The sequence below is a fragment of the Odocoileus virginianus genome, chromosome 20 (genome assembly GCF_023699985.2).
Source record: "Odocoileus virginianus isolate 20LAN1187 ecotype Illinois chromosome 20, Ovbor_1.2, whole genome shotgun sequence".
In the NCBI taxonomy this organism is placed as follows: Eukaryota; Metazoa; Chordata; class Mammalia; order Artiodactyla; family Cervidae; genus Odocoileus; species Odocoileus virginianus.
The window spans coordinates 3,008,066-3,029,702 of NC_069693.1; the positions used below are offsets into that span (position 1 = coordinate 3,008,066).

The 21,637-nt window shown below is 60.6% G+C and overlaps 2 protein-coding genes and 1 long non-coding RNA gene across 5 annotated transcripts; 1 reads left to right on the forward strand and 2 right to left on the reverse strand.

Moving 5' to 3' along the window:
- Nucleotides 1-7: 7 nt before the first annotated feature.
- TFPT (TCF3 fusion partner) lies at nucleotides 8-7,042 on the reverse strand. The gene is made up of 6 exons (XM_020895569.2): nucleotides 6,644-7,042; nucleotides 5,823-6,081; nucleotides 2,424-2,494; nucleotides 1,297-1,366; nucleotides 1,012-1,224; nucleotides 8-187 (listed from the first exon to the last, which is right to left on the reverse strand). The coding sequence occupies exons 1-6, from the start codon at nucleotides 6,664-6,666 to the stop codon at nucleotides 68-70; spliced, it is 756 nt and encodes a 251-aa protein (XP_020751228.1). The 5' UTR covers nucleotides 6,667-7,042; the 3' UTR covers nucleotides 8-67.
- PRPF31 (pre-mRNA processing factor 31) lies at nucleotides 5,996-18,294 on the forward strand. 2 transcript variants are annotated; one of them, XM_070450270.1, is made up of 14 exons: nucleotides 5,996-6,083; nucleotides 9,044-9,228; nucleotides 9,320-9,380; nucleotides 9,832-9,915; nucleotides 10,501-10,598; nucleotides 11,175-11,281; nucleotides 12,047-12,216; nucleotides 12,910-13,067; nucleotides 13,443-13,532; nucleotides 15,990-16,117; nucleotides 16,211-16,283; nucleotides 16,744-16,872; nucleotides 16,957-17,055; nucleotides 17,893-18,294. In XM_070450270.1, the coding sequence occupies exons 2-14, from the start codon at nucleotides 9,052-9,054 to the stop codon at nucleotides 18,016-18,018; spliced, it is 1,500 nt and encodes a 499-aa protein (XP_070306371.1). In that variant the 5' UTR covers nucleotides 5,996-6,083; nucleotides 9,044-9,051; the 3' UTR covers nucleotides 18,019-18,294. The 2 variants fall into 2 exon arrangements, with proteins under 2 accessions (XP_070306371.1, XP_020751224.1); XM_020895565.2 differs by lacking the exon at nucleotides 5,996-6,083 and adding an exon at nucleotides 7,132-7,220.
- On the reverse strand, nucleotides 18,216-21,626 carry LOC110138494 (uncharacterized). 2 transcript variants are annotated; one of them, XR_011481984.1, is made up of 4 exons: nucleotides 21,346-21,626; nucleotides 20,630-20,882; nucleotides 19,140-19,373; nucleotides 18,216-18,635 (listed from the first exon to the last, which is right to left on the reverse strand). It is a non-coding gene; the product is annotated as an uncharacterized lncRNA (long non-coding RNA). The 2 variants fall into 2 exon arrangements; XR_011481983.1 differs by lacking the exon at nucleotides 21,346-21,626 and having other exon boundaries at nucleotides 20,630-21,197.
- Nucleotides 21,627-21,637: the final 11 nt, after the last annotated feature.

Genomic DNA, 21,637 nt, shown 5'->3' on the forward strand with positions numbered 1-21,637 from the left:
CTGAGTGTGTGGGCAGCGGTGGGCACAGTGGCCAAGGCGAGAGTGGGGGCTGGTTTATTGGGGGGAGTCAGTCAAAGGGGGGGCTGGCTAGGGTGGGGTAGGGCAGCAGCTTGTCTGGCCCCCGAGAAACCCAGCTTGAGTCGAGGGCCTCGTCCGCTTCAAAGCCGAAGTCTTCCTCGACCTTGATCTGGGGGAGACAGAGAGGGGCGTGAGGCGGCCCTGGCCCAACGGCCCCACCGGAGATCCCCAGAGCTGCCGCCCCCACCTGCCAGTTCTCCCTCCTCAGCTGCCCGCCAGGGTATCTTCCCTTCTCCCCAGAACCTCCTCCAGGTCTTCTCCACCCTGCCTGGCATTTTCTAGCTCTTTCTCCTTCCCAGGCCAGCCTCACCCCTCTCCCCCGCTTTGCAAGGCCCTCTCTCCCTGGCCTCGCCCCACTCCCCCGTTCCCCTGAGCCCCTCTCCTCTCCCCTCCCCTGCACCCTTCCCTTCCCCTGCGCTCCTCTCCTCTCCTCTCCCCCCCCTGCGCCTCTCCTCTCCCCTGCGCCTCTCCTCTCCCCTGCGCCCCTCTCCTCTCCCCTGTGCCCCTCTCCCCTCCCCTGCGCCCCTCTCCTCTCCCCTCCCCTGCGCCCCTCTCCTCTCCCCTCCCCTGCGCCCCTCTCCTCTCCCCTCCCCTCCCCTGCCCCTCTCCTCTCCTCTCCCCTCCCCTGCCCCTCTCCCCTCCCCTCCCCTGCGCCTCTCCTCTCCCCTCCCTGCGCCCCTCTCCTCTCCCCTCCCCTGCGCCTCTCCTCTCCCCTCCCCTGCGCCCCCCTTCTCCTCTCCCCTCCCCTGCGCCCCTCTCCCCTCCTGCGCCCCTCCCCTCCCCTGCGCCCCTCCTCTCCCCTCCCCTGCGCCCCGCCTCTCTCCCCTCCCCTGCGCCTCTCCTCTCCCCTCCCCTGCGCCCCTCTCCTCTCCCCTCCCCTGCGCCTCTCCTCTCCCCTCCCCTGCGCCCTCTCCCCCCCCCCACCCCCCTCACCGGGGCCAGTTCCGGGCTCAGCGCAGCCCCCGCTCGCCGGCCATCACGGGCTGCGCGCCGCCTCTTCCTCCCGCTGGGTCCCTCACCCGGGGCCGGGCTGCCTGGCTCCGGGGGCGCGGGTGTCCTCCTAGGTGGGGACAGCGCCTCTTTGTCTGGAGGCTCGTTCTCGGCATTGCCGGGGGTGGGGGCATCTGCGCCCTGGCTGCCCTCGTCCTGGCAGATGGGAGGGGGGCAGGTGAAGGCTGTGTCCTGGGCTCCGGGCCCCCGCCCGCGACCCCAGCTCACCTCCAGCACGATGGTGAACTGGCTGGAGCGGTAGTCATCGCCGTAGGAGTCCAGCACTCTCATGAGGAACCTGCAGAGAAGCCGCCGGGGCAGGGGCAGCTTTACCTTCCACCCGGCGGGCGGGAAGGGGCCGCAGCCCAGCTCTGACTCTGAAGGTCTGAGACACCCGGGTGCCCAGCCCTTGAGTAGCCAGTGGACTCGGGGCAGGACGGGGGCCCCTGCACCTCAGCTCCTGCTCTGGAACCCGGGGTGACCCCCACGACGGGGTGGCCTGCAGGCCGCGGCTCACGACGGCGCCACAGGCCCCGGTGGGGTGTCGGCTCACTAACTGGTCACACACACACTGTCATTTTCACTGGTAGCTGAGAGGCGGGCCCAAGACCCTCGCTCGTGACCCTGCCTTCTCTTCCTGCTCCCGAAAGATTTTTGGTTTTCTGTCTCTTCTGAGCTCTGATCAGATGGTCCCCGTGAGCCAGTGCCTGGGCGGAGCCTCTTCCACGCACGACCTTGCCTTCTCCCAGCATGTGCCAGCTGCTCTGGGGGCTGTCCGCTATGGAAGCCGCGGGCCACCTGTCCTCTCCTCGGGTACCTGGCACGTGGCGAGAATGACTGATGCGCAGAAATGGTCAATTCCCGTTACTTTTATTTAGTTGGGATGAAAATCGGAACCAAGTGGTACCAAGCATCTGAAATGAGACTCGTGTGACCGAGCGAGTGAATTTCTAATTTCACTTCTTAATGATCCAACTTGGTGGTTGGTTACCACTAAGCACGAGAGTGACAAGTGCCACCAAGGAACTGTCTTTCGACTACAGGTGAATAAATTTGAAGAGTGCATGCCCTGAGGGCTCCCATTTGATCTCAGCAGCCCTGTGATCCAATGTGATCCATTGCCCTGCCTTGATGGCAGCCTGGCGCTCAGAGAGGGGGTGTGGCTGGCCTGGAGGCTCCCAGTGGAGCAGGGCTCAAGGCTGGGTCTGTGACCCTCGGGCTGGGCTCCTGCACTCCGCCCACCCCACTCACTAGGGGCACACCCGCCGCCCCAGGCCTGGGACTCAGCTTGCTGCCCAGGCCCCAGATGGCGGGGACAAGGGCTGAGACGTGTGACGCGGGCCGGAGGGGGTTACCTCCGCTCCTGCTGCAGTCTCCGAGTTATTCTCTGCACCTGGTGGAGCCTGTTCAGGACCCGCTCGTTCACCTGCGGGGAGGTGGAGAAAGCACAGGTCAGCTGGGCTCCGAGCATCCAATGCAATGAGTGGGGCCCCCCGGGCACCAGGGAGACAGGCCAGGGCCTCCAGGGCCCGCGTGTGTACCGCTCCCCCTGCTCACGGTCTCTCCTGTTCGGCTGCCTTGTCCGCTGCGCTCACACTTGAGTCCCCTGACTCGGGCCGGGCCTGGGGGCATTCAGCGCGCTCCTCCCCAGGTGCCTGTGTGGCTCACTTCCTCTGGACTGCGCTCAGGCACCGCCCTGAAGGACCAGAGGTTAGACTCTGCACTTCCACAGCAGGGGGTACAGGTTCGATCCCTGGTCAGGGAACTAAGATCCCACGTGCCCCGTGGTGTGGGCAAAAAAAGGAGAAAAACACCTGCATCCAAGGCTCCCTGCTCATGCCTCCCCCACTTCCCACGCCAGAGCCCCGCCCGCCCGTCCAGTCTGCTCAGCTCTGCTTTCCCACCGCCTTCGAGCCTCTGCCTCTCCTCAGCATCCTCATTGTCTCCACCAGGACAGAGGCTCCAACAGACTGAGACCTGTGCCCCTGTCCACAGGGCCTGGAGCAGAGCCTGGCAGGGGCTGCTCCCTAAACCCTGCCCCTGTGCCCCTGTCCACAGGGCCTGCAGCAGAGCCTGGCAGGGGGCTGCTCCCTAAACCCTGCCACCAGAGGACTTATCTGCAGAGTGATAGAGGGCTTCAAGGACCCCAGACCGGGAGACAGGCTAGAGATTAGGGCAGGAGGTGGCTGCTTTAGGTAGGGCCATCACAGGAGATGTGTGGACAAGGTGTGAACAAGTGTGTTCTGCTCCTGGGTCAGAGGACCTGGGTTCGAATACCAGCCTGCCCCCTTCTCAGCTGTGTGACCTTGGGTAAGGACCTTAACCTCTCTGAGCCTCAGGTTTCTGCACTGGTCAAAGAATAATAATGTAACTTATTCCTGGTTGGGGTTGGGCTAAGAGCAGAGGCTCAAATGCAGCTCCGTTTGAGCAAATGATGAATCTCTGGAACCCAGCATCCAGCTGTTAAACAGGACTCGGAATACCTGCTGCTGCTTGGGGGGAGGGCAGGGGGCCGTGGCTGAAAGTTCCCGGCCTGGCATAGAGTGGGTGCTCTCGGGAGAGTGCTCATTGTACCAGCGCCACCCTTGCACTGAAAGACTCTGTGAACAGAAGGACATGAGGAGCCTTGAAATCACTGGGGGAGAAAAGAGAGACGCGTGGTCGCGGAGGGAAGAGAGGTTGAAGGGAGCTGAAGGTTGGAGGGGAGCCGAAGTCTCCGGGTGAAAAATATTCCCAGGTGGCCCAGCAGTCAGGAACCCACCTGCCAATGCAGGAGACGTGGGTTCGATTCCCAGGTTGGCAAGATCCCCTGGAGGAGGGCCTGGCAACCCACTCCAGTATTCTGCCTGGAGAATCCATGGACAGAGGAGCCTGACGGGCTACAGTCCATGGGGTCACAGAGAGTTGGACACGACTGAGCAACTAAACAACCATAATAAAAATAAGTGGATCTGGTTTGTATCTATTATGTATACTTATATTAGGTATCACGTATACTTGTATTAGGGCTTCCCTGGTGGCTCAGCTGGTAAAGAATCCGCCTGCAGTGTGGGAGACCTGGGTTGGACCCCTGGGTTGGGAAGATCCCCTGAAGAAGGGAAAGGCTGCCCACTCCAGTATTCTGGCCTAGAGAATTCCATGGACCATATAGTCCATGGGGTTGCAAAGAGTCAGACACAACTGAGCGACTTTCACTCACTCACTCGTACTTACATTAGCGACTTCCTATCTATACACAGACGTAAAACCATATTACAAAGAGTACTTCTGGGAACGTCTGGTAACTGTCGGTGGGGCGCATTTGTCTTGCGTGTCTGCTGGGTATTTATGGAGGACTGGGATAGCTGGCCACAGGGTATGCACTTTAGGGGAATGTATATAATTTAATATCCAGAGCTGACTCTGCTCCAAGCACTGCCACTGGTCCTGCTGCCCTCAGCCTGGCCTTCAAATCCCCTCCCCAACATCCCCGTCAAACCAAATGGCTCTTCAGTCCTGAGCAAGCCCTGTGCTATGTGAAGTCCTGAACGTACTTCTCCAGCTTGCCGCGCTCCTGCTTACCCTAAGCCTCGGCTCAAACCTCGCTGCCCTGTTAGTTCTCTGTCATCCCTGCCTCTTCCTCTCCTCTGCTCCTACCCGAGTGCAGGCTGCCTCCTCTCCTGCCTGGGCCACTATACTAGCTGCCCGCCTCTTCTGCAACTCACCCAACACCACTGTCATGGGCTGGATTTTTGTTGTTTAATCGCTAAGTCGTGTCTGACTCTTTGCCTCCAAAAAATGGTGTGTGGGAGTCCTAATTCCTAGGACCTCAGAATGTGGACCTTATCTGGACAAAGGCTCTTCACAAAGTAATCAAGCTAAGTAATGAGGCGATTATACAGAGGGTCCTAATCCAATATGGGGGGGACACACACACACCCAGCACAGGAAGAATGCCATGTGATGCTGAAAGCCAAGATCTGCAAGCCAAGGAACACAAAAGATCCCCAGCAAGCCACTGGAAATCAGGGAGGGTGCCCAGAACAGATCAGATTCTCCCTCACAGTGCTCAGGGTGAACCATTGCTGCTGACACCTTGAGCCTAGACTTCTAGTCTCCAGACCCTGTGACAGTACATTTCTGTCACTGAGCCACCCGTTTATGGTTCTTGCTACAGCAGCCCTAGGAAATGAGTCCCACCAAAGACAGAGAGTCTTTCAAACACCAGGACCTGACCCTGTTCGTCCCCTATCTGAAACCTTTTAATGGCTCCTTTCACTCTCAAAAACAAAACAGAACAGAACAACCAAACTTCTTGCTGTCATGTTCGTGGCCTTTCAAGATCTGGACCCGGCTTCCTGCTCCGTCCTCATTCTCACCAAGGAGGCTAATGCAGTGATTCAGCAGAAAGAACCTGAGTCTTGGCAAAGGCCGTGGGGATGGAGGAGAAGCTGAGAGAGATAAGGGAGGCAGAACGGACAGGACCTGAGCAAATGATGTCAGGGGTGTCAGATCAATGGGAGCCATGGAGGCACCTGTGAGACAGCAGTGAGCTGCTTTGGGTTGTCAAATGAAGCTCCTAGAGGAGTCAGCCCTCCAAGGTGCATTGCAGGGTGCCCGGACACACACTAGGTGCTGAATGAATGAATGAATGAATGGACGGAAGGTTCATTCACCCGGGTAAGGAAGGCTGGGCTCCTAAACAGGCAGACACTGAGAAGGATTACTAACTCAGGCCAGAGGAGCCCCAAACGGGGGGATCCACACTCACCTACCTGCTCGATCTCCCGGCAGCGCCGACCCAGCGCCTGGTACTTCCTGCGATTTAGTTCCCGCTGGCGCCGCCGACGACCCCGGGCTGCCTCTTCCTCTTCATCTCGCTCCCGGAGCCCGGAGCCGCCCAGACCCCCGGACACAAACTCCACTTCGGTCTCAAGCTCGCTCTCCAGGATGTGACCACCGAAGAGCGGAGGCAGCGCCAACTCCGAGCCTGGCGGCGCCGAGAACTCCTCGAAGCCCACGGCTGCCATAGTCCTGTAAGGTCGGGGTGGGGCTCAGGGACCCCGACGCCCCGGCTCCCAGTTCCTCCTCGTTGAGGTCTAGGAAGGAGTCCAGGCCCCTAGCCCACCCCTTCCCAGGATCCAGGAGCCCAGGCCCCTAGCCCACCCCTTCCCAGGATCCAGGAGCCCAGGCCCCTAGCCCACCCCTTCCCAGGATCCAGGAGCCCAGGCCCCTAGCCCACCCCTTCCCAGGATCCAGGAGTCCAGGCCCCTAGCCCACCCCTTCCCAGGATCCAGAAGTCCAGGCCCCTAGCCCACCCCTTCCCAGGATCCACATCTCTTCACCAGACTGCTCAAGCCCCAACCCCTCACCCAGACCCAGGAGTCCCGGCCTCCGACCCCCCCGACCCTCAGACCCAGGAGTCTAAACCCGCAGCCTTCTGCCTCAGGATGCTTGAGCACGGACCCCAGTCCCTGAGGAGTCCTAAGCTAAAGCAACCGCAGGAACTGCAGCCCCGCGCCAGTTCTCAGCGCAGACTGCTATCATGCAGCTACAACGTCTTTTGCGATTCGAAGTTTTCCTCAAGATCACTCACCCCTCTCTCTGCTCCAGTTCCATCTCTCCTGCTCGGGGAGCCCCAGGCCCCAGAACTTCCAACCTCGGCAATCTCCGTAGGTTAAGTGGTCCGCAAAACTACCCGTTCCGTCAGGCTACGCGGCCCCAACATCCAGGACTCTGCCGCCACGCCTTCTGGGAGCGGTAGTTTCCTATTTCCGGTTCCGCTCCGTAACCCCTCCACCTCCACCCCGACTCCCGGCTTACACTAAGCCTTGTTTTCTCGTTGAACGCCTCTACCGTTCGTCCCAGTTGCCCTTTATTCTTATCGTGACACCTTGTCGCGAGACTGCGGCAAGTCTCCTTTTATCGGGCTCAGTCCACAGCTGGCCACGAGCTGGATAAGGCGCCTCTCCTTTCCCCGCTCACCCCTTTCCCGCCTAGCGTCAGGTGCTAATAAAGTTGTTGTTCCAAACGCTCCCGGAAAGACTGGGGGCGGGGGCCAATCAGAGCGCAGCTTTGCGTCGACGAAGGCGCGAGGGTGAGACGTCATCAGTGAGCGTCGACCGCTGTTGGGAAGCTATCTTCCTAGAAACCGTGGTGTGAGGAGGGAAGAGGTGAGCGTGATGGAGATGAGGGAAGGGCTGGAGGTCGGATTCCCGGGCCTTCGTAGGCCGACGACCCAAGGGTCTCAGAGCGCCTTCAGGGTTACAGCTCTGGGGTGTAGCGGGAGCAAGAAAACCGTTCCTGGGTGTCAGCGCTTTGCATGGTGGTGCCTGGGGAAACAGGCTTAATCAAGTCATTACTTGAATAAGTAACGTGTGACACGCCTTAGGGTACACACAGGGCGTGTTCTGTGTGTATTACCAAGCAAGCTATCTACTCTGGAGCTGGAAGAGGACGAGAACTGAAGGATAAGGAGGTGTTGGGCTGGTAAAAAAAGGGAGGGTATGAAGACCTAAAGCGAGGGAAAGAAGTGGGTAAGAGAAAGAAATGTGACGACTCGTGGGGTATGGGGGATAGGGGCAGGGGCTGAGGCTAGAAAGGTGGGCTGGTGTCAAGCGAGGTCGTGGCACCTACTCCGTGCCAGGTGCTAAGCTGGGCGATGCAGTGAACAAAATGGACACGTCCCTGTTTTCATGGAACTTTTAGCTTAATAGGGAAGGTGGACATCAAACAAAATGTTAGAAGTTTAGGGAATTTCAAGTGTTGAAGTAAACAAACTGGTTCACAAGTTGTGTAGCAACAGGATAGGATCCAGTCTCGGAGTCTGGGAAGATCCACGCTGCAAGAAGTATTGTTTGTGTCCCTGCGTTAGGAATGAAAAAAATAATATATTCAGAGACTGGAGAAAGAAAACCAGACGTGGTTAGCATAAGGATTTTAGTCACTCATTCTTTCATTTGCCCAATATATCTTGAATACCTACCGTATACTAGACGTTTTGTTAACATGAAGTGCTAACCACTGGACCGCTGGGAAATTCCCTAAAGATTTTTTCAAACTTTATCTTTTTTTTTTTTTGGAGTATAGTTGATTGACAGTGTTGTGTTTCTGTTTTATTGGCCAAGCTGCAGGGCATGTGGGGTCTTGGTTCCCTGACCAGGGATCACACTCACTCCCCCTGCAGTGTCAGCACGGGGTCTTAACCACTGAACTGTCAGTCGCTCTTCTCCATTATAGATTATTAGAAGATACTCAGTAGAGTTTCCTGTCCTATACAGCGTGTCTTTGTTGGTGACCTATTTTATATATAGTAGCAGCAGCAGCATGTATATGATACATGTGTCTCACTGAAGAAGAACAGGAAGAGGGAGCAGTTTCTTATTAAAAAAACAAAAGAAAAGAAAAAGCACTGGGGAGGACAGAGTGAGGGGACTGTACCTTGTGGAATAGTGCTTTGCATTGTCTTCACAAAAACAGTCTGTACAGCACCCTGGGGTGGATGAGGTGCTGCTCCACCTGCGAGGTGATTGGCCTTCAGGCTCTAGACATTTTAGGCCCTGCCTGGCTGTCCTGACATCTGAGGAGGGCAGGATTTCAGAATATCTATTGGTGGGGTGGGGCCTCTGCAATGGGTGGAGGAAAAGGAGGATGTAAGGAGAGATCATATCGCATTAACAGGACGGGGTGTACCTTTTCCTAAGAAGTCTTAGAGACATTGGTGTGAGGGTGTGTGGTGTCTTGTCCTGTGAGGTGAGGGTGGGAAGGGTGAGCTGTGACTGGAGACCACCTGGTTCTGGGAGGCAGCTTCACACTCAGCAGGTGTTTGTTGAGCATCTGTGATGTGCTAGGCACCGTTAGGAGCCGGAGAGCAAAGCAGATGAATGTTCCTTGTCCCTGCGGCGCCTGTGCGCAAGTGGGGTTGATCAAGAAGGACCAGGGCCTTCTGGCCAGGGGAGCCCCCTCCCTGTAGTGAGGCGCCCCTCCCTCCCCACAGGCCTCAGGATGTCTCTGGCCGACGAGCTCCTGGCCGACCTCGAGGAGGCGGCAGAAGAGGAGGAGGGAGGAAGCTACGGGGAGGAGGAGGAGGAGCCGGCCATCGAGGATGTGCAGGAGGAGACCCAGCTGGATCTTTCCGGGGACTCGGTCAAGAGCATCGCCAAGCTGTGGGACAGCAAGATGGTGAGCGGAGGTCCCGGGCAGGCCGATGCGGGCAGCAGCCCCCTTTCCCTGGCGGTACCTGGTTTCTGACTCTCCTCTCCTCCCCACACAGTTCGCCGAGATCATGATGAAGATTGAGGAGTACATCAGCAAGCAGGCCAAAGCTTCAGAAGGTGCCTTCTCCCCTCCACTCGTGACAGTACTGTCGCCGCCATCGTGATCAGGGTGTGAAGAAACAGGAACAGGCTCGAGGAAGAGCTGCACCAGGGACAGGGAACCATGGGCCAGGCACCCCAGGGTGCAGCTTAGGAAACAGACACAGCGCTGGTTGCCCCAGCCCCGGGGCTTCCAGCCTTTGGGGAGCCCTCAGACATCACACTGGGGAGCATGGCTTTTAGTCCTCAGGGCATGAGGGTTTAGTTCCAGGAGAGATAAGGTCAAATCTAGACTGGCCGGGACAGAAAGACAGGAGGTTTGCAGACACGCAAACCTGTTCCCTAGTTTCCTCTTCAGCCCCTCCGTGCCCCGCTCTAGCCGCATCCCTTGCCTTGCCCAGCTGCAGGACCTGGGAAGGGGTGGGTGCTTAGACATGTACCCACACCAGGTTGTTTCTCATCCCCATAGTGATGGGACCGGTGGAGGCGGCCCCTGAGTACCGGGTCATCGTGGATGCCAACAACCTAACAGTGGAGATTGAGAACGAGCTGAGTGAGTTCCAGGAAGGGCAAGCAGAGACAGCCCTGCCCAGTGTCCCCCACAGCCTCTCCCATCCCCATTGGAGGGCAGGATCCCAGGCCGCCTTCCCCGCTGGCCTTTCCCAGGGTCCTGCCCCAAGCCCCTGTGTTAGTTCAGATGTAAATTCACCTACTGAACAGAGTGGTGACATGAGAAGGAAGTGTATTTTCCTCTCATGGGAAAGTCTGGAGGAGCCCAGGCTCTCTGCGTCTTACTGATCTGCCACCTGTTTCATGGTACAAAGTGACTGCCCACCTCCAGCCATCACCTCCACATCCCCATCAGCAAAAAAAATCGGGAGAGAAGAGGAGGAGGGCACATTTTTTCCTGTAAGAGAGTGACCTGGAGGTTGCCCGTGTGACTTGTACTCACGCCTTGTGGACCAGAACTGATCCACACAGCTGCACCCAGCAGTAGGGCAGCCTTTGTGCTGTGTGTCTGTGAGGCCAGCTGCCATGAGGGGCTCCCTCACTGCAGGACGAAGGGCAGATGGGTGCTGGGGGAGCCAGCGGCATCTGCCTGCCCCTCATCGGGCTCCTGCCTGCCCTGTGCCCCCAGACATCATCCATAAGTTCATCCGGGATAAGTACTCAAAGCGATTCCCCGAGCTGGAGTCCCTGGTCCCCAACGCCCTGGATTATATCCGCACGGTCAAGGTGAGCGCGGAGGAGGGGTCCCCAGCCACCACGCTTGTTGAGAGCGCCCTGCTCTTGGACCCTCCGGGTCTGAGTTGGGGGGTCACTCAGCTCTGGGCCAGAGACAGGATGGGAACAGGGAACAGAGATTGGGGGAAGCCAAGACCTGGAGATGGCAACAGGCCCTGGAGCGTTCAGGGAGAGGGAGGAGGCGAGTGTAAGAGGTCATCAGGTCAACCTGGTCTCCGAGGCTCCAGGTCTGAGGGGAAGGTCCCCACGGGAGGGTCAGGCACGTGAAGGCGGGACACCACCCAGCACCCAGGCTCCCCCGAAAGTCGAGCAGATGGGGGTGGGGAGGAGACGCGGTCAGACCTACACTGGGAGTGGACGCGGCAGCAGGCCTGTGGGGGCAGCCCGTCCTCCGCAGGTGGACTGTGTGTGCTTCCGGGTCGGCCCGCCCTGAGCAGACAGTGTGGATGCTTTGAGCCGCGGGGTTGTGGGAACTGGGGGCAGACGGGGCGGCCACTGTCCCTGCAGGAGAGATTCTAGGGCCTCCTGAGTCCCCGAGCCTCCCCCTCTCGCCCCCTCCTCCCCCAGGAGCTGGGCAACAGCCTGGACAAGTGCAAGAACAACGAGAACCTGCAGCAGATCCTGACCAACGCCACCATCATGGTCGTCAGCGTCACCGCCTCCACCACCCAGGGGTGCGCACCTGGCCGTCCACCCGACGGGCAACGGTCGCGGGGCCCCCACGGCACGGGTGTCGGTGTCAGGAGGACCGGTTGCTGCAGTTCCATGTGTTTGCCGGGCACCTCCTGCAAGCTGGGCTCTGGGCTTACGGTCCCCCCAAAGCGTGTGGTCCTGAGGGGTGCGGCGGAGGGCAGGCCTGTAATTAGGAGTGGCGTCCCTCTGGGGTGCCGTCCCCTCAGGAGGGGCATGAGGGGTCTACCCCTGCCCCTTAGCGTCTGTGGCAGGCCTGAGAGAAGGGCAGAGGCGTGTCACCCCACAACAGGGCTCTGACCAGACAAGCCGTGAATGGGCAGGGTCGACGGCTGCTGGTGACGGTGCTCCTAGGGGAGCAGCTGGACAACAGCCTGGCTGGTCGGCAAGGCCGAGACTTGCAGGGTCCGGGGAGCTGGGGGGGTGTTTCGGTAAGAGGAAACACCCACAAAGAGCCCGGCTGCAGCCTGGCCTGGGCCAGCTTGCCTCACCCAGGCAGAGAAGGGAAGGCGGAGGACAAGGCCGTGGGGCGGGCCAGCGGGGATGTGCCGCCATGGGCTGCTTCCCTGTGGCCCCTGCTTCCAGGCCTCGGGGCTGGCGGGGCTAGTAATCGTCCCAAAGATGCATGTGCATGCACACACACGCGTGCACGCACGCACACACGGCAGGGAGGGTGGGACCCCTCACCACTTAGGAGCCCCGGAGGTCAGGGTCCTTCGGTCTGTCTCAACCGCACCCCCACCCCGCAGGCAGCAGCTGTCAGAGGAGGAGCTAGAGCGGTTGGAGGAGGCCTGCGACATGGCGCTGGAGCTCAACGCCTCCAAGCACCGCATCTACGAGTACGTGGAGTCGCGGATGTCCTTCATCGCCCCCAACCTCTCCATCATCATCGGGGCTTCCACAGCCGCCAAGATCATGGGTGAGGCCCGGCCCCACACCACACGACCTCGGGGAGGCCTGTCCCTTTCCTGTGCATTGGGGGATGTTCTACATGTCCCGGATCCTCCTCCCATCAGGGCACCTGCCTCGTGCTTGGGGTCCAGCCTGGGACATCGTCTCACCTGGCTCACCTCTGTAACGGCCCTGTCTCCAGACTCTGAGGTGGTGGGGGCTTAGGACTTAAGCCAGTGAATTTGTCGGGGGGGGGACACTTCAGTCAATGAGGCAGGCGTGTGCGGGGTTGCGGGAAGGATGAACTCCTTTTTCCCCCACTCCCCACCACCTCTGACCTCACATCTTTGGGCAAACCATGTCACGCGCCTTGGTTTCCACCCTGGAGACGGGGGTGAGTGTTGGCTGCACCTGCAGACACACTCGGAACCCAGAGGCGGTTCATACCGGGCCCCCGTGCGGTGACCACCCCCTGAAGCACAGACAGGCCCGTGTGGCTTCCCAGACACGGGGTCGGGCTTCTGGTTCACCAGTGGCTCACTGTGCACCCTCTGGCACGTCGCTTCGCCCCTCGGAGCCCCTCTGAATCCCCCTGAGATGGGACACGTTGATGCTCCCTGGCGGACGCCCCCTTGGAACTGCAGCTAGAAACTCTTGTGAAGGTGCAGTGCTTGGCAGACACGCCCCACCCCCACTGACACCCACCCCCCTCCCGCCGCAGGGGTGGCCGGCGGCCTGACCAACCTCTCCAAGATGCCCGCCTGCAACATCATGCTGCTCGGGGCGCAGCGCAAGACGCTGTCGGGCTTCTCGTCCACCTCGGTGCTGCCCCACACCGGCTACATCTACCACAGCGACATCGTGCAGTCCCTGCCCCCGGTGAGTGCCCCCCGGACCCCGGAGTCACTGCTGGCGGCAGGTGTCGGGAGCTGGAGGGCGGGCCGGAGGAGGCTGGAGCCGACAGGCCAGCTTGGAGTTCCGTCCGCGCCACCTACCAGCTGGGCACAGAGCCCCAGCTCTGAGCCTCGGCCTCCCCGTCTGTATGTGGGTGAACTGGACCTGGTTCATCTGCAGACCGGAGAGGAGGAGAATACACCAGCGGTGATCACTGGTTACTGTAGCGCGTCAGTGCAGGCCTGCAGCCGCAGTGGAGGTGGAGGCTGCGGGCAGAGAGGGCGGTGAGGCTGCAGTTCTGGGAAGCCTGGGCTCTGACGCTGCTGCCTCGCTCTGACGCGCCTCCCTGTCCTGCCCCAGGATCTGCGGCGGAAAGCAGCCCGGCTGGTGGCCGCCAAGTGCACGCTGGCAGCCCGTGTGGACAGCTTCCATGAGAGCACGGAGGGGAAGGTGAGGGCGGCAGTGGTGTGCGCGTGGTCTGTGGCCTGTCGAGGAGGGCCGCCATCAGAGGACCCCCCGCACGGGCACTCACAGGGTGGGGCGGGGGTGTTGTTGGGGCCCACCCAGGGCGGCGCACCCTCCCCCACGCTGCCATGACGATGGCCTCAAGTGCAGTGGCCTAAAGGGACACGGGGTTGCGCTCTTAGGGTCCTGTAGGTCAGAAGCCCACGGGGGTTCCCCGAGCTGAAGCCGCGGTGCTGCCTGAGTTTGCTCCTTCAGAGGCTCGAGCTGGGGGAGGGCTGCGCCCCGCTGTTTGCAGCTCGCCAGGGCCGCTGCGCCCCCTGCTCAGGGCCCCTGCCTCGTCTTCAGAGCCAGCACAGCCTCTGCACGCTCTCCCTGGCTCTGCCTCTGTCTGCACTTCTCCTCTGACCCTTTAAGGCCCGGTGATCCCACTGGGCCCACAGACACCACTAAGCTCTCACTCCCCGTTCCGAGATCCCCAGCCCAGTCACACCGCAGAGCCCCGCTTGTCAGCTGGTGACAAGCTCATGGGGACCAGTCGGCCGCTGGCACCCTGGGGTCGTGGGGGGAACGTCTCTGCCGCACCGGGTCTCTCTGCACACCTTGGGGCGGGGGACGTACTCCTCCGCCGCACCGGGGTCCCTCTCTGGACACCTTGGGGCGGGGGACGTACTCCGCCGCCGCACCGGGGTCCCTCTCTGGACACCTTGGGGCGGGGGACGTACTTCTCTGCCACACCGGGGTCTCTCTCTGGACACCTTGGGGCGGGGGACGTACTTCTCTGCCACACCGGGGTCTCTCTCTGGACACCTTGGGGCGGGGGAAGTACTTCTCTGCTGCACCGGGGTCTCTCTCTGGACACCTTGGGCGGGGGACATACTTCGCCGCCGCACCAGGGTCTCTCTCTGGACACCTTGGGGCGGGGGACGTACTTCTCTGCCACACCGGGGTCCCTCTCTGGACACCTTGGGGCGGGGGACGTACTTCTCTGCCACACCGGGGTCTCTCTCTGGACACCTTGGGGCGGGGGAAGTACTTCTCTGCTGCACCGGGGTCTCTCTCTGGACACCTTGGGGCGGGGGACGTACTTCTCTGCCACACCGGGGTCTCTCTCTGGACACCTTGGGGCGGGGGAAGTACTTCTCTGCCGCACCGGGGTCTCTCTCTGGACACCTTGGGGCGGGGGACGTACTTCTCTGCCGCACCGGGGTCTCTCTCTGGACACCTTGGGGCGGGGGAAGTACTTCTCTGCTGCACCGGGGTCTCTCTCTGCACACCTTGGGGCGGGGGACGTACTTCGCCGCCGCACCGGGGTCTCTCTCTGCACACCTTGGGGCGGGGGACATACTTCTCTGCCGCACCGGGGTCTCTCTCTGGACACCTTGGGGCGGGGGAAGTACTTCTCTGCCGCACCGGGGTCTCTCTCTGGACACCTTGGGGCGGGGGACATACTTCTCTGCCGCACCGGGGTCCCTCTCTGGACACCTTGGGGCGGGGGACGTACTTCTCTGCCGCACCGGGGTCCCTCTCTGGACACCTTGGGGCGGGGGACGTACTCCTCTGCCGCACCGGGGTCCCTCTCTGGACACCTTGGGGCGGGGGAAGTACTTCTCTGCCGCACCGGGGTCTCTCTCTGGACACCTTGGGGCGGGGGAAGTACTTCTCTGCCGCACCGGGGTCTCTCTCTGGACACCTTGGGGTGGGGGAGGAACTTCTTTGCTACACCGGGTCTGTCTCCTCTGCCAGCACCATCGCCGTGCTGGTATTTATTCCGTCAGCTTGTCTTCCTGGTCTGACCTGTTCTGTGAGAGGAGATGTGTCCATCCCATGCAGTATGGTTTTCCAGGCACCCAGCCTGGCACAGCTTTTGGGGCTCTCTGACCACGGGGTATGGCAGCGACCCGCCCAGATGAAGGTCCTACCCCCGTGGCTTCTCCACTCTGGCTGGGGGTGGGCAGTGATGGGGAGACACACGCCGGTCAATGTGCAGGGTGTCCGGGGTGCCGAGTGGAGGCTGGAGGGAGGGGGGGGGGGGCGTGGAGGTGCTGAGGGAGCCTAGACTGGTGAACCTGGAAGGCGGGGAGGGCTGCTCTGAGGAGGTGAGGGTTTAACGTGGACGTGCACACGGAGCAGGCGAGTCCCGTGGATGCTGGGGGACGGGGTCTGAAGCAGCGGAACCGTCAGCGCCAGGCCGAGGCTAGAGCCCAGCGGGCCCTGGGGGGCGGGATGGAGGGGTCCCGTCAAGCCTATGCGCCTTGGGGAGAGCCGGGCTCCTCAGAGGAGCTGACGGGGGCCGATTGGGGTCCTTCCTGAAGGAAGAACCCAGCGGGATTCTCGGGTGCGGCGGTCTCTAGGGCATCCCCCTTACTGACCAGAGGGGAGCTGGGGCGGGGGGCAGGCCAGGCCTGTGGGAGCTGCTGCCAGACCCCAGCCCGCCCTCCCTAGGTGGGCTATGAGCTGAAGGATGAGATTGAGCGCAAGTTCGACAAGTGGCAGGAGCCGCCGCCTGTGAAGCAGGTGAAGCCGCTGCCGGCGCCCCTTGATGGGCAGCGCAAGAAGCGAGGCGGCCGCAGGTGGGGCCCGGGGAGTGGCGGGGCGGGGCGGGGACCAGCTGGGCAGAAGGGCCGAGGCTCCCCCTTTCCCGCTGACCCCCTGCCCTGCCCCAGGTACCGCAAGATGAAGGAGCGGCTGGGGCTGACAGAGATCCGGAAGCAGGCCAACCGCATGAGCTTCGGAGAGGTCACACCCCTGCTACCTCGCGCCCCCCCCCACCCCCTCCTCTCCTTCTGTGGCCATGGCAGCACCTCAGCCTCTTTCCTGGTCCCCTGGCCTCCACTCTGTCCCAGCCCCAGAGGGATCTCCGTGACAGCACAGGCCCCCAGGCTCACCTCCCCCCACCGCCGTGCTGTCCAGGGCTTCCCAGACCCCACTCCTGCCAGGCCCTTGCTACCCGAGCATCACCCCACTGGTCCTGCCAGAACTAGTTCACGTGTCCTCAGTGAAAACTATTTTGGTTTTTCACACAGCACAGACACACACACACATTCCCTCTCATCTCAAGCAGTAGTAACAGGACCCGTGCTCCTCACTGGGGCCCCAGCAAGGCTCACTGCACTCGGGGCCCAGGTGGTTGCCGATGGGATGGAGCCCTGGGCTGACTGAGTGGTGGCTGACATCTGGACGTCTCCCCTCCCACCAGATCGAGGAGGACGCCTACCAGGAGGACCTGGGCTTCAGCCTGGGCCACCTGGGCAAGTCGGGCAGCGGGCGCGTGCGGCAGACACAGGTGAACGAGGCCACCAAAGCCAGAATCTCCAAGACACTGCAGGTACGGGCCAGGCCCCGGGGACGGGGGCAGGCCTGGGCGTGCAGACGCAGGCCACAGCCCTGAGTGCCCTTGCCTTCCCCGTAGCGGACCCTGCAGAAGCAGAGCGTGGTGTACGGTGGGAAGTCCACCATCCGCGACCGCTCGTCGGGAACCGCCTCCAGCGTGGCCTTCACTCCACTCCAGGTACCGGCCCTCTGGAGGCAGGAGGCCCAGGGAGAGCCATGTTCCCCATCCTGGGCTGCTTCCTTACCTGTGCCCCCCTTTGGGGCTGCCATGGGCTTGGGGGGGCTCCAAAGAAGCCCCCGAGGCTGTATCTGGGTTCCCAGCACACGGCGAGGTTCGCAGGGACCGCTGAGTCTCTGTGGCCCCGAGCAGGCCCAGCCGCTCCCACCCCTGAGGAATGCCTGCTGAGGTCCGGGGGCACTCACAGGCGCTGAGATGGGCAGGCACACACAGCAGTTTTGCCCTTTTGGAGTTTATCTTAGGGTCAAACAAGTAAGACACACAATGTGTCGGGAGGTGGGAGGTGCTGGGGACTGAGAGGACCAAAGGAGACGGCGCTTCCGGGCAGCCTCAGTGAGGTGGGGATCTCTGGGTGTAAGACATCTGGATCAACGCCGGCCACACGTCAGACCCCCAGAGCTGGCTGTTAAACCCTCACTGGGGCTGGTGTGGTTTGTGCTGGGACTGCAGGCAAACCTCCTGCTCCTGGGACTCGGTTTCCTCATTCAGGAGCCGAATGGGATCAGCCTTTCTCAGGTGGTGTTTTAAAAATAACCTGGGGAACTTGTTACAAATTCAGGGATCCAGGTCCTCCCTGCTCCCCTCACCCCCAGAACCACAGAGGATCTCCCAGGGTGGGGGAGACTTGGAGGCTGGCACATCCTCCACATGCTTGCCCAGCACCCCAGGCCCATCAGGAAGGGTCGTGGGCCCCTGACAGGCCACGATTCCCTCACTGGGAGGCTGTTAGAGACCAGGCCGTCTCCCCAGCCCACCCCGTGTCCCTCCCCTGCCCAGGGCCTGGAGATTGTGAACCCACAGGCAGCAGAGAAGAAGGTGGCGGAGGCCAGCCAGAAGTACTTCTCCAGCATGGCCGAGTTCCTCAAGGTCAAGGGCGAGAAGAGTGGCATCACGTCTACCTGAGGGGGGTGCCCGGCCGTCGTCGGCCAGAGGGACACGGGACCCCCCTCTCTGAGGGGGTCGGGGTCTGCAGGGGCTGGGGGTGCTGGCAGGGAGAGGCACCCAGGCCAGCCACTGTGGTGTGAACAGCCAGGAGGCCTGGGAGGAGCCCGGCCCCACGCGCGGAGCTCGCCACCCCCTCCACAGACACGCAGCCTGGCTTCATCATGTGTCGTCTTTATTTTAACTGGGAAAGGAGGTACCTTTGGAATGGATGTAATTAAAAGCACATCATCAGGATCCAGTCTTGGCGAGTGAGCGTTTGTCAGCCACCTGGGTGGCTGAGGAGTCAGCGCCCCGGGGTCTGGGGAGCAGAGCTCGGGCTTCACAGGACCCAGGTCCACCCCTGGGCCTGTCACCTCGTGGGGTTCCGGGGCGAGGAGCACCCTCTCCATCTCCAGGCCCCTTCAAGAACTCCGCTCATTCCGAGGCCCCAGCTTCCAGCACAGGCCACCTGGCTGCTCGTGGCATCTTGGGCGGTTGTTCCACCTTCCAGGCCTCCCCACTGACACCACCAGGCACACACGTGAGGACAGAAGGATGCTCAGGAAACACTCAGCACCGGACTCACCCTCAGGGCCCTGTGACAGGGGCCCTGCTGTTACTCCAGTGTTGGCTGAGGACTTCCCGCTCCCACCCTGATGCGTCAAGCCCTGCCTGTGCGGGGCAGACAGGCACCCTGCCCTGGGGGGGACCCAGCACTACGAAAGCACCTGCCAGGTAAGGGGAGTGCTGTGCCTCCAGGGGCCGCCTGCTCTGTGCTGGGAGCTGGCTTCAGAGCTACTTGCTGACCTGCAAGGTCAGCCATCCTTAGCTACACTGGAGGAGCAGCCCCACTGGGAGCCAGGCCTCTCCAGCTCGCAGTTTCTCCCTGGGTCTCTCCCCAGCTCATGGGGTCCTGGCTGAAATCTCTACATGGGACTCCCCTGTCACCATTCGGGGCTCTGTGTGTCTCTGGACCCCCAGTCTGCCCCTCATCCCAAGGCTACTCTCCTCCTCCCTCACGTGAGAGAGTCTGCACACCTGGGAGGTTCTTTCCGAAGGTCATATAACCCCAGGCCACAGAACTGTCTTCCCAGACTTACCCTGGAACTGTGTAGATCAGCCTTGCTTGAAAGTGACGACCTTTGCTGACCTCTGCCTGTGGGTGTGCCAGGGAAGAGCCACCTGTCAGAATCCCCGTGCCCCGCTGGCCAGATTGAACCGTTGAACCAGTGGACGGGGGCACGGAGGTGCAAGTCTCAAGAAGGAATCTAAGTCACCCGATAGTGCTGCATCCTTAGAACAGTTTCTCCAAGTTTAGTACGCTTCAGGATCAGCTGGAAGGAGAGTTTGATTCAGTTGGTCTATGTGTACTTGTGTGTTTTTAGTCTTTCACTCATGTCCGACTCTCTGTGACTGCGTAGGCTGTGGCCCCCCAGACTCGTCTGTCCGTGGGATTTCCCCGAAGAGAATACTGGAGTGGGTGACCATTCCCTTTGCCAGGGGATCTTCCCCACCCAGGGATTGAACCTGCGTCTCCTGCACTGGTAGAGGATTCTTTCTTGTTGATCCACCAGGGAAGCACATAGTCTGTGGTGGGGCTCAAACACATGACTAACAACTTCACAGGTGGTGGTTATTGCGGCTCATGCCGGGACCCACTTTGAAAACTACTGCTCTAGAAAGTTCTCTACCAGATTAGCAGCATGTTGGAATCATCTTCAGAGTCTGAATTACCAATGTCTGGTTCCCATCCCAAGAAACTCTTGATTTAATTGGTCTAGGACAAGGCCTGAGTATCTGAATTTTTTTAAATCCCCAGGTGCTTCTAATGTGCAGCCAAGTTTGAGAACCATTGCTCTAGACCCTTGCTACTCAAAGTGTGAACTGTGGGCCATCACCATCGCCTGGGAATCTTAGAAAGCAAGGCCTGGGACCTCCTGAATCAGACTTGGCATTTGACAAATCCCCAAGGGATTTTTGAGCAATCTTACAGGCACTACTCCATCCAGGGGCTACATGTTGAATAACAAGGCTGTTCTGGATCAATAACTCTTCAACTCTAGTGATCACCCACGACGTTTGTAAAAATAGAGATCCCCAGGCTTCACTCCCCAGGTCTGTGCGAACCTAAAAGCAGCGCCTGCCTTGCCACAGGTGATTCCAATGTCCTCAGCTGCATCTCCCCTGGACTTAGCTTACTTTCCTCCTTCCAGAGGAGCTAAGCAGACCTGATTTCCCATCTCCTCTGTGTGACCCAGGGCAAATGCCTCCTGGTTTGCAGAAGCACCGGTACCTAGCAAGTCTTAACCACAAGTTATCCCCGTATTCATCCATGTATTCATTCAGCAAATGGTTACCGACTGCTTTCTACTGAGAGAAGAAGACTCAAGTCATTAGGAAAAGGATGGCATACTCGCAAAAGTAGATGCTAATTAACAGGGCTCATGGGACCACTCAGAACGGGAGGTCAGGGAAGTTTTCCCTCCAAGAGAAGACCACCGAGCTGAGATCTTAAAGCCCAGTAGGCGACGATCATGGTGGGGGGAGGTGCGCACGGGAGTAGGGGGTGGACAGGGAATCCCATCTGTACCTTCTGCGGCATCCTCACGACAACAAGCGAACGGAGGTGCGGAGGAGAGATCCTGTTCCACAATCACGTCACCATTCAGAGGAAGGACAAAAACTCCATGCCTCCATGCCGCTTCCCAACCAATGCAGCTATGCGTGATGTCAGTGACTTGGGGCATTGTCTTCTGCTTCCTTCCTTTAATTCCATCCTCTAAGTCTCAAAGATGGGCCACAGGCACTTGGAGAAAGACCGTACAACTGAGAGACCTGTCCGCCTGGCCAAGACACAAGGCAGGCGGAAGGATGCGCGCTAGTCCCAAGCCTGCCTGCTACGCCAGGTTTCACACGCTTCCAGGAGCGGGTACCGCCCACTCGTCACATCATTGGACGGCCAGAAATGAACGACAGCCAGGTCCATGAACGGGAAGGGGTGGGCGATCTTGCCTGGCTCCGCCCCGGGGCTGTCTTGATTGGCAGTTACCTTCAACCCCGGCCCCCGATTTGAAGGCACCTGTCTGTTTCCGATTAGGTACGCGGCCTTTAACGCCTACTTGCCATGCCTTCCTCCGCTTTCCCCACCCACTCTCTGGACCAGCCAATTACTTCAGGGCAGAATGTTCCCCCCCCCACCGCACAACCAATGGAAGACGGCTCCAAACTTGACGGAGGACTTCCCGCCCCTGATCAGCCTAGCTCCTCCCTCCGACCAATTGGGTTACTAGAGGGGGGCGGGCGTACCCAATCAGGGCGACACAGGCATCTGGATTGACGCACAAGTCCTCGCGCTGGCGTGTTGTGCCCCGAGGCGGGAGGAGGAGGCGGAGCGGGGAAGAAAGCCTGAGCCAATCCTAGCAGCCCGCGCGGGAAGCCAATCGAACGCCGCGCCTTGCAAAGATTGTCCAATCATCGAGAGGGGGCCGGCCGCATCCCCAACAAGAACCAATAGAGCGAGCTCGACGGGCAAGAGCGACGTGCGGCCGGAGCAATGATAGGCCTATATTCGGGGGTCGGGGGCGGGTCGGCGCCAGAG

Coding starts and splice junctions, on each gene's coding strand:
- PRPF31 (XM_070450270.1), top strand. CDS start 9,052: ATGTCTCTGGCCGACGAGCTCCTGGCCGACCTCGAGGAGGCGGCAGAA. Junction 10,599..11,174: donor ATTATATCCGCACGGTCAAG/GTGAGCGCGGAG, acceptor CTCCTCCCCCAG/GAGCTGGGCAACAGCCTGGA. Junction 16,284..16,743: donor ACCGCATGAGCTTCGGAGAG/GTCACACCCCTG, acceptor CCCTCCCACCAG/ATCGAGGAGGACGCCTACCA.
- TFPT (XM_020895569.2), bottom strand. CDS start 6,666: ATGGAACTGGAGCAGAGAGAGGG. Junction 2,495..5,822: donor GCTGCCGGGAGATCGAGCAG/GTAGGTGAGTGT, acceptor ACCTCCCCGCAG/GTGAACGAGCGGGTCCTGAA. Junction 188..1,011: donor TGAGCCCGGAACTGGCCCCG/GTGAGGGGGGTG, acceptor TGTCTCCCCCAG/ATCAAGGTCGAGGAAGACTT.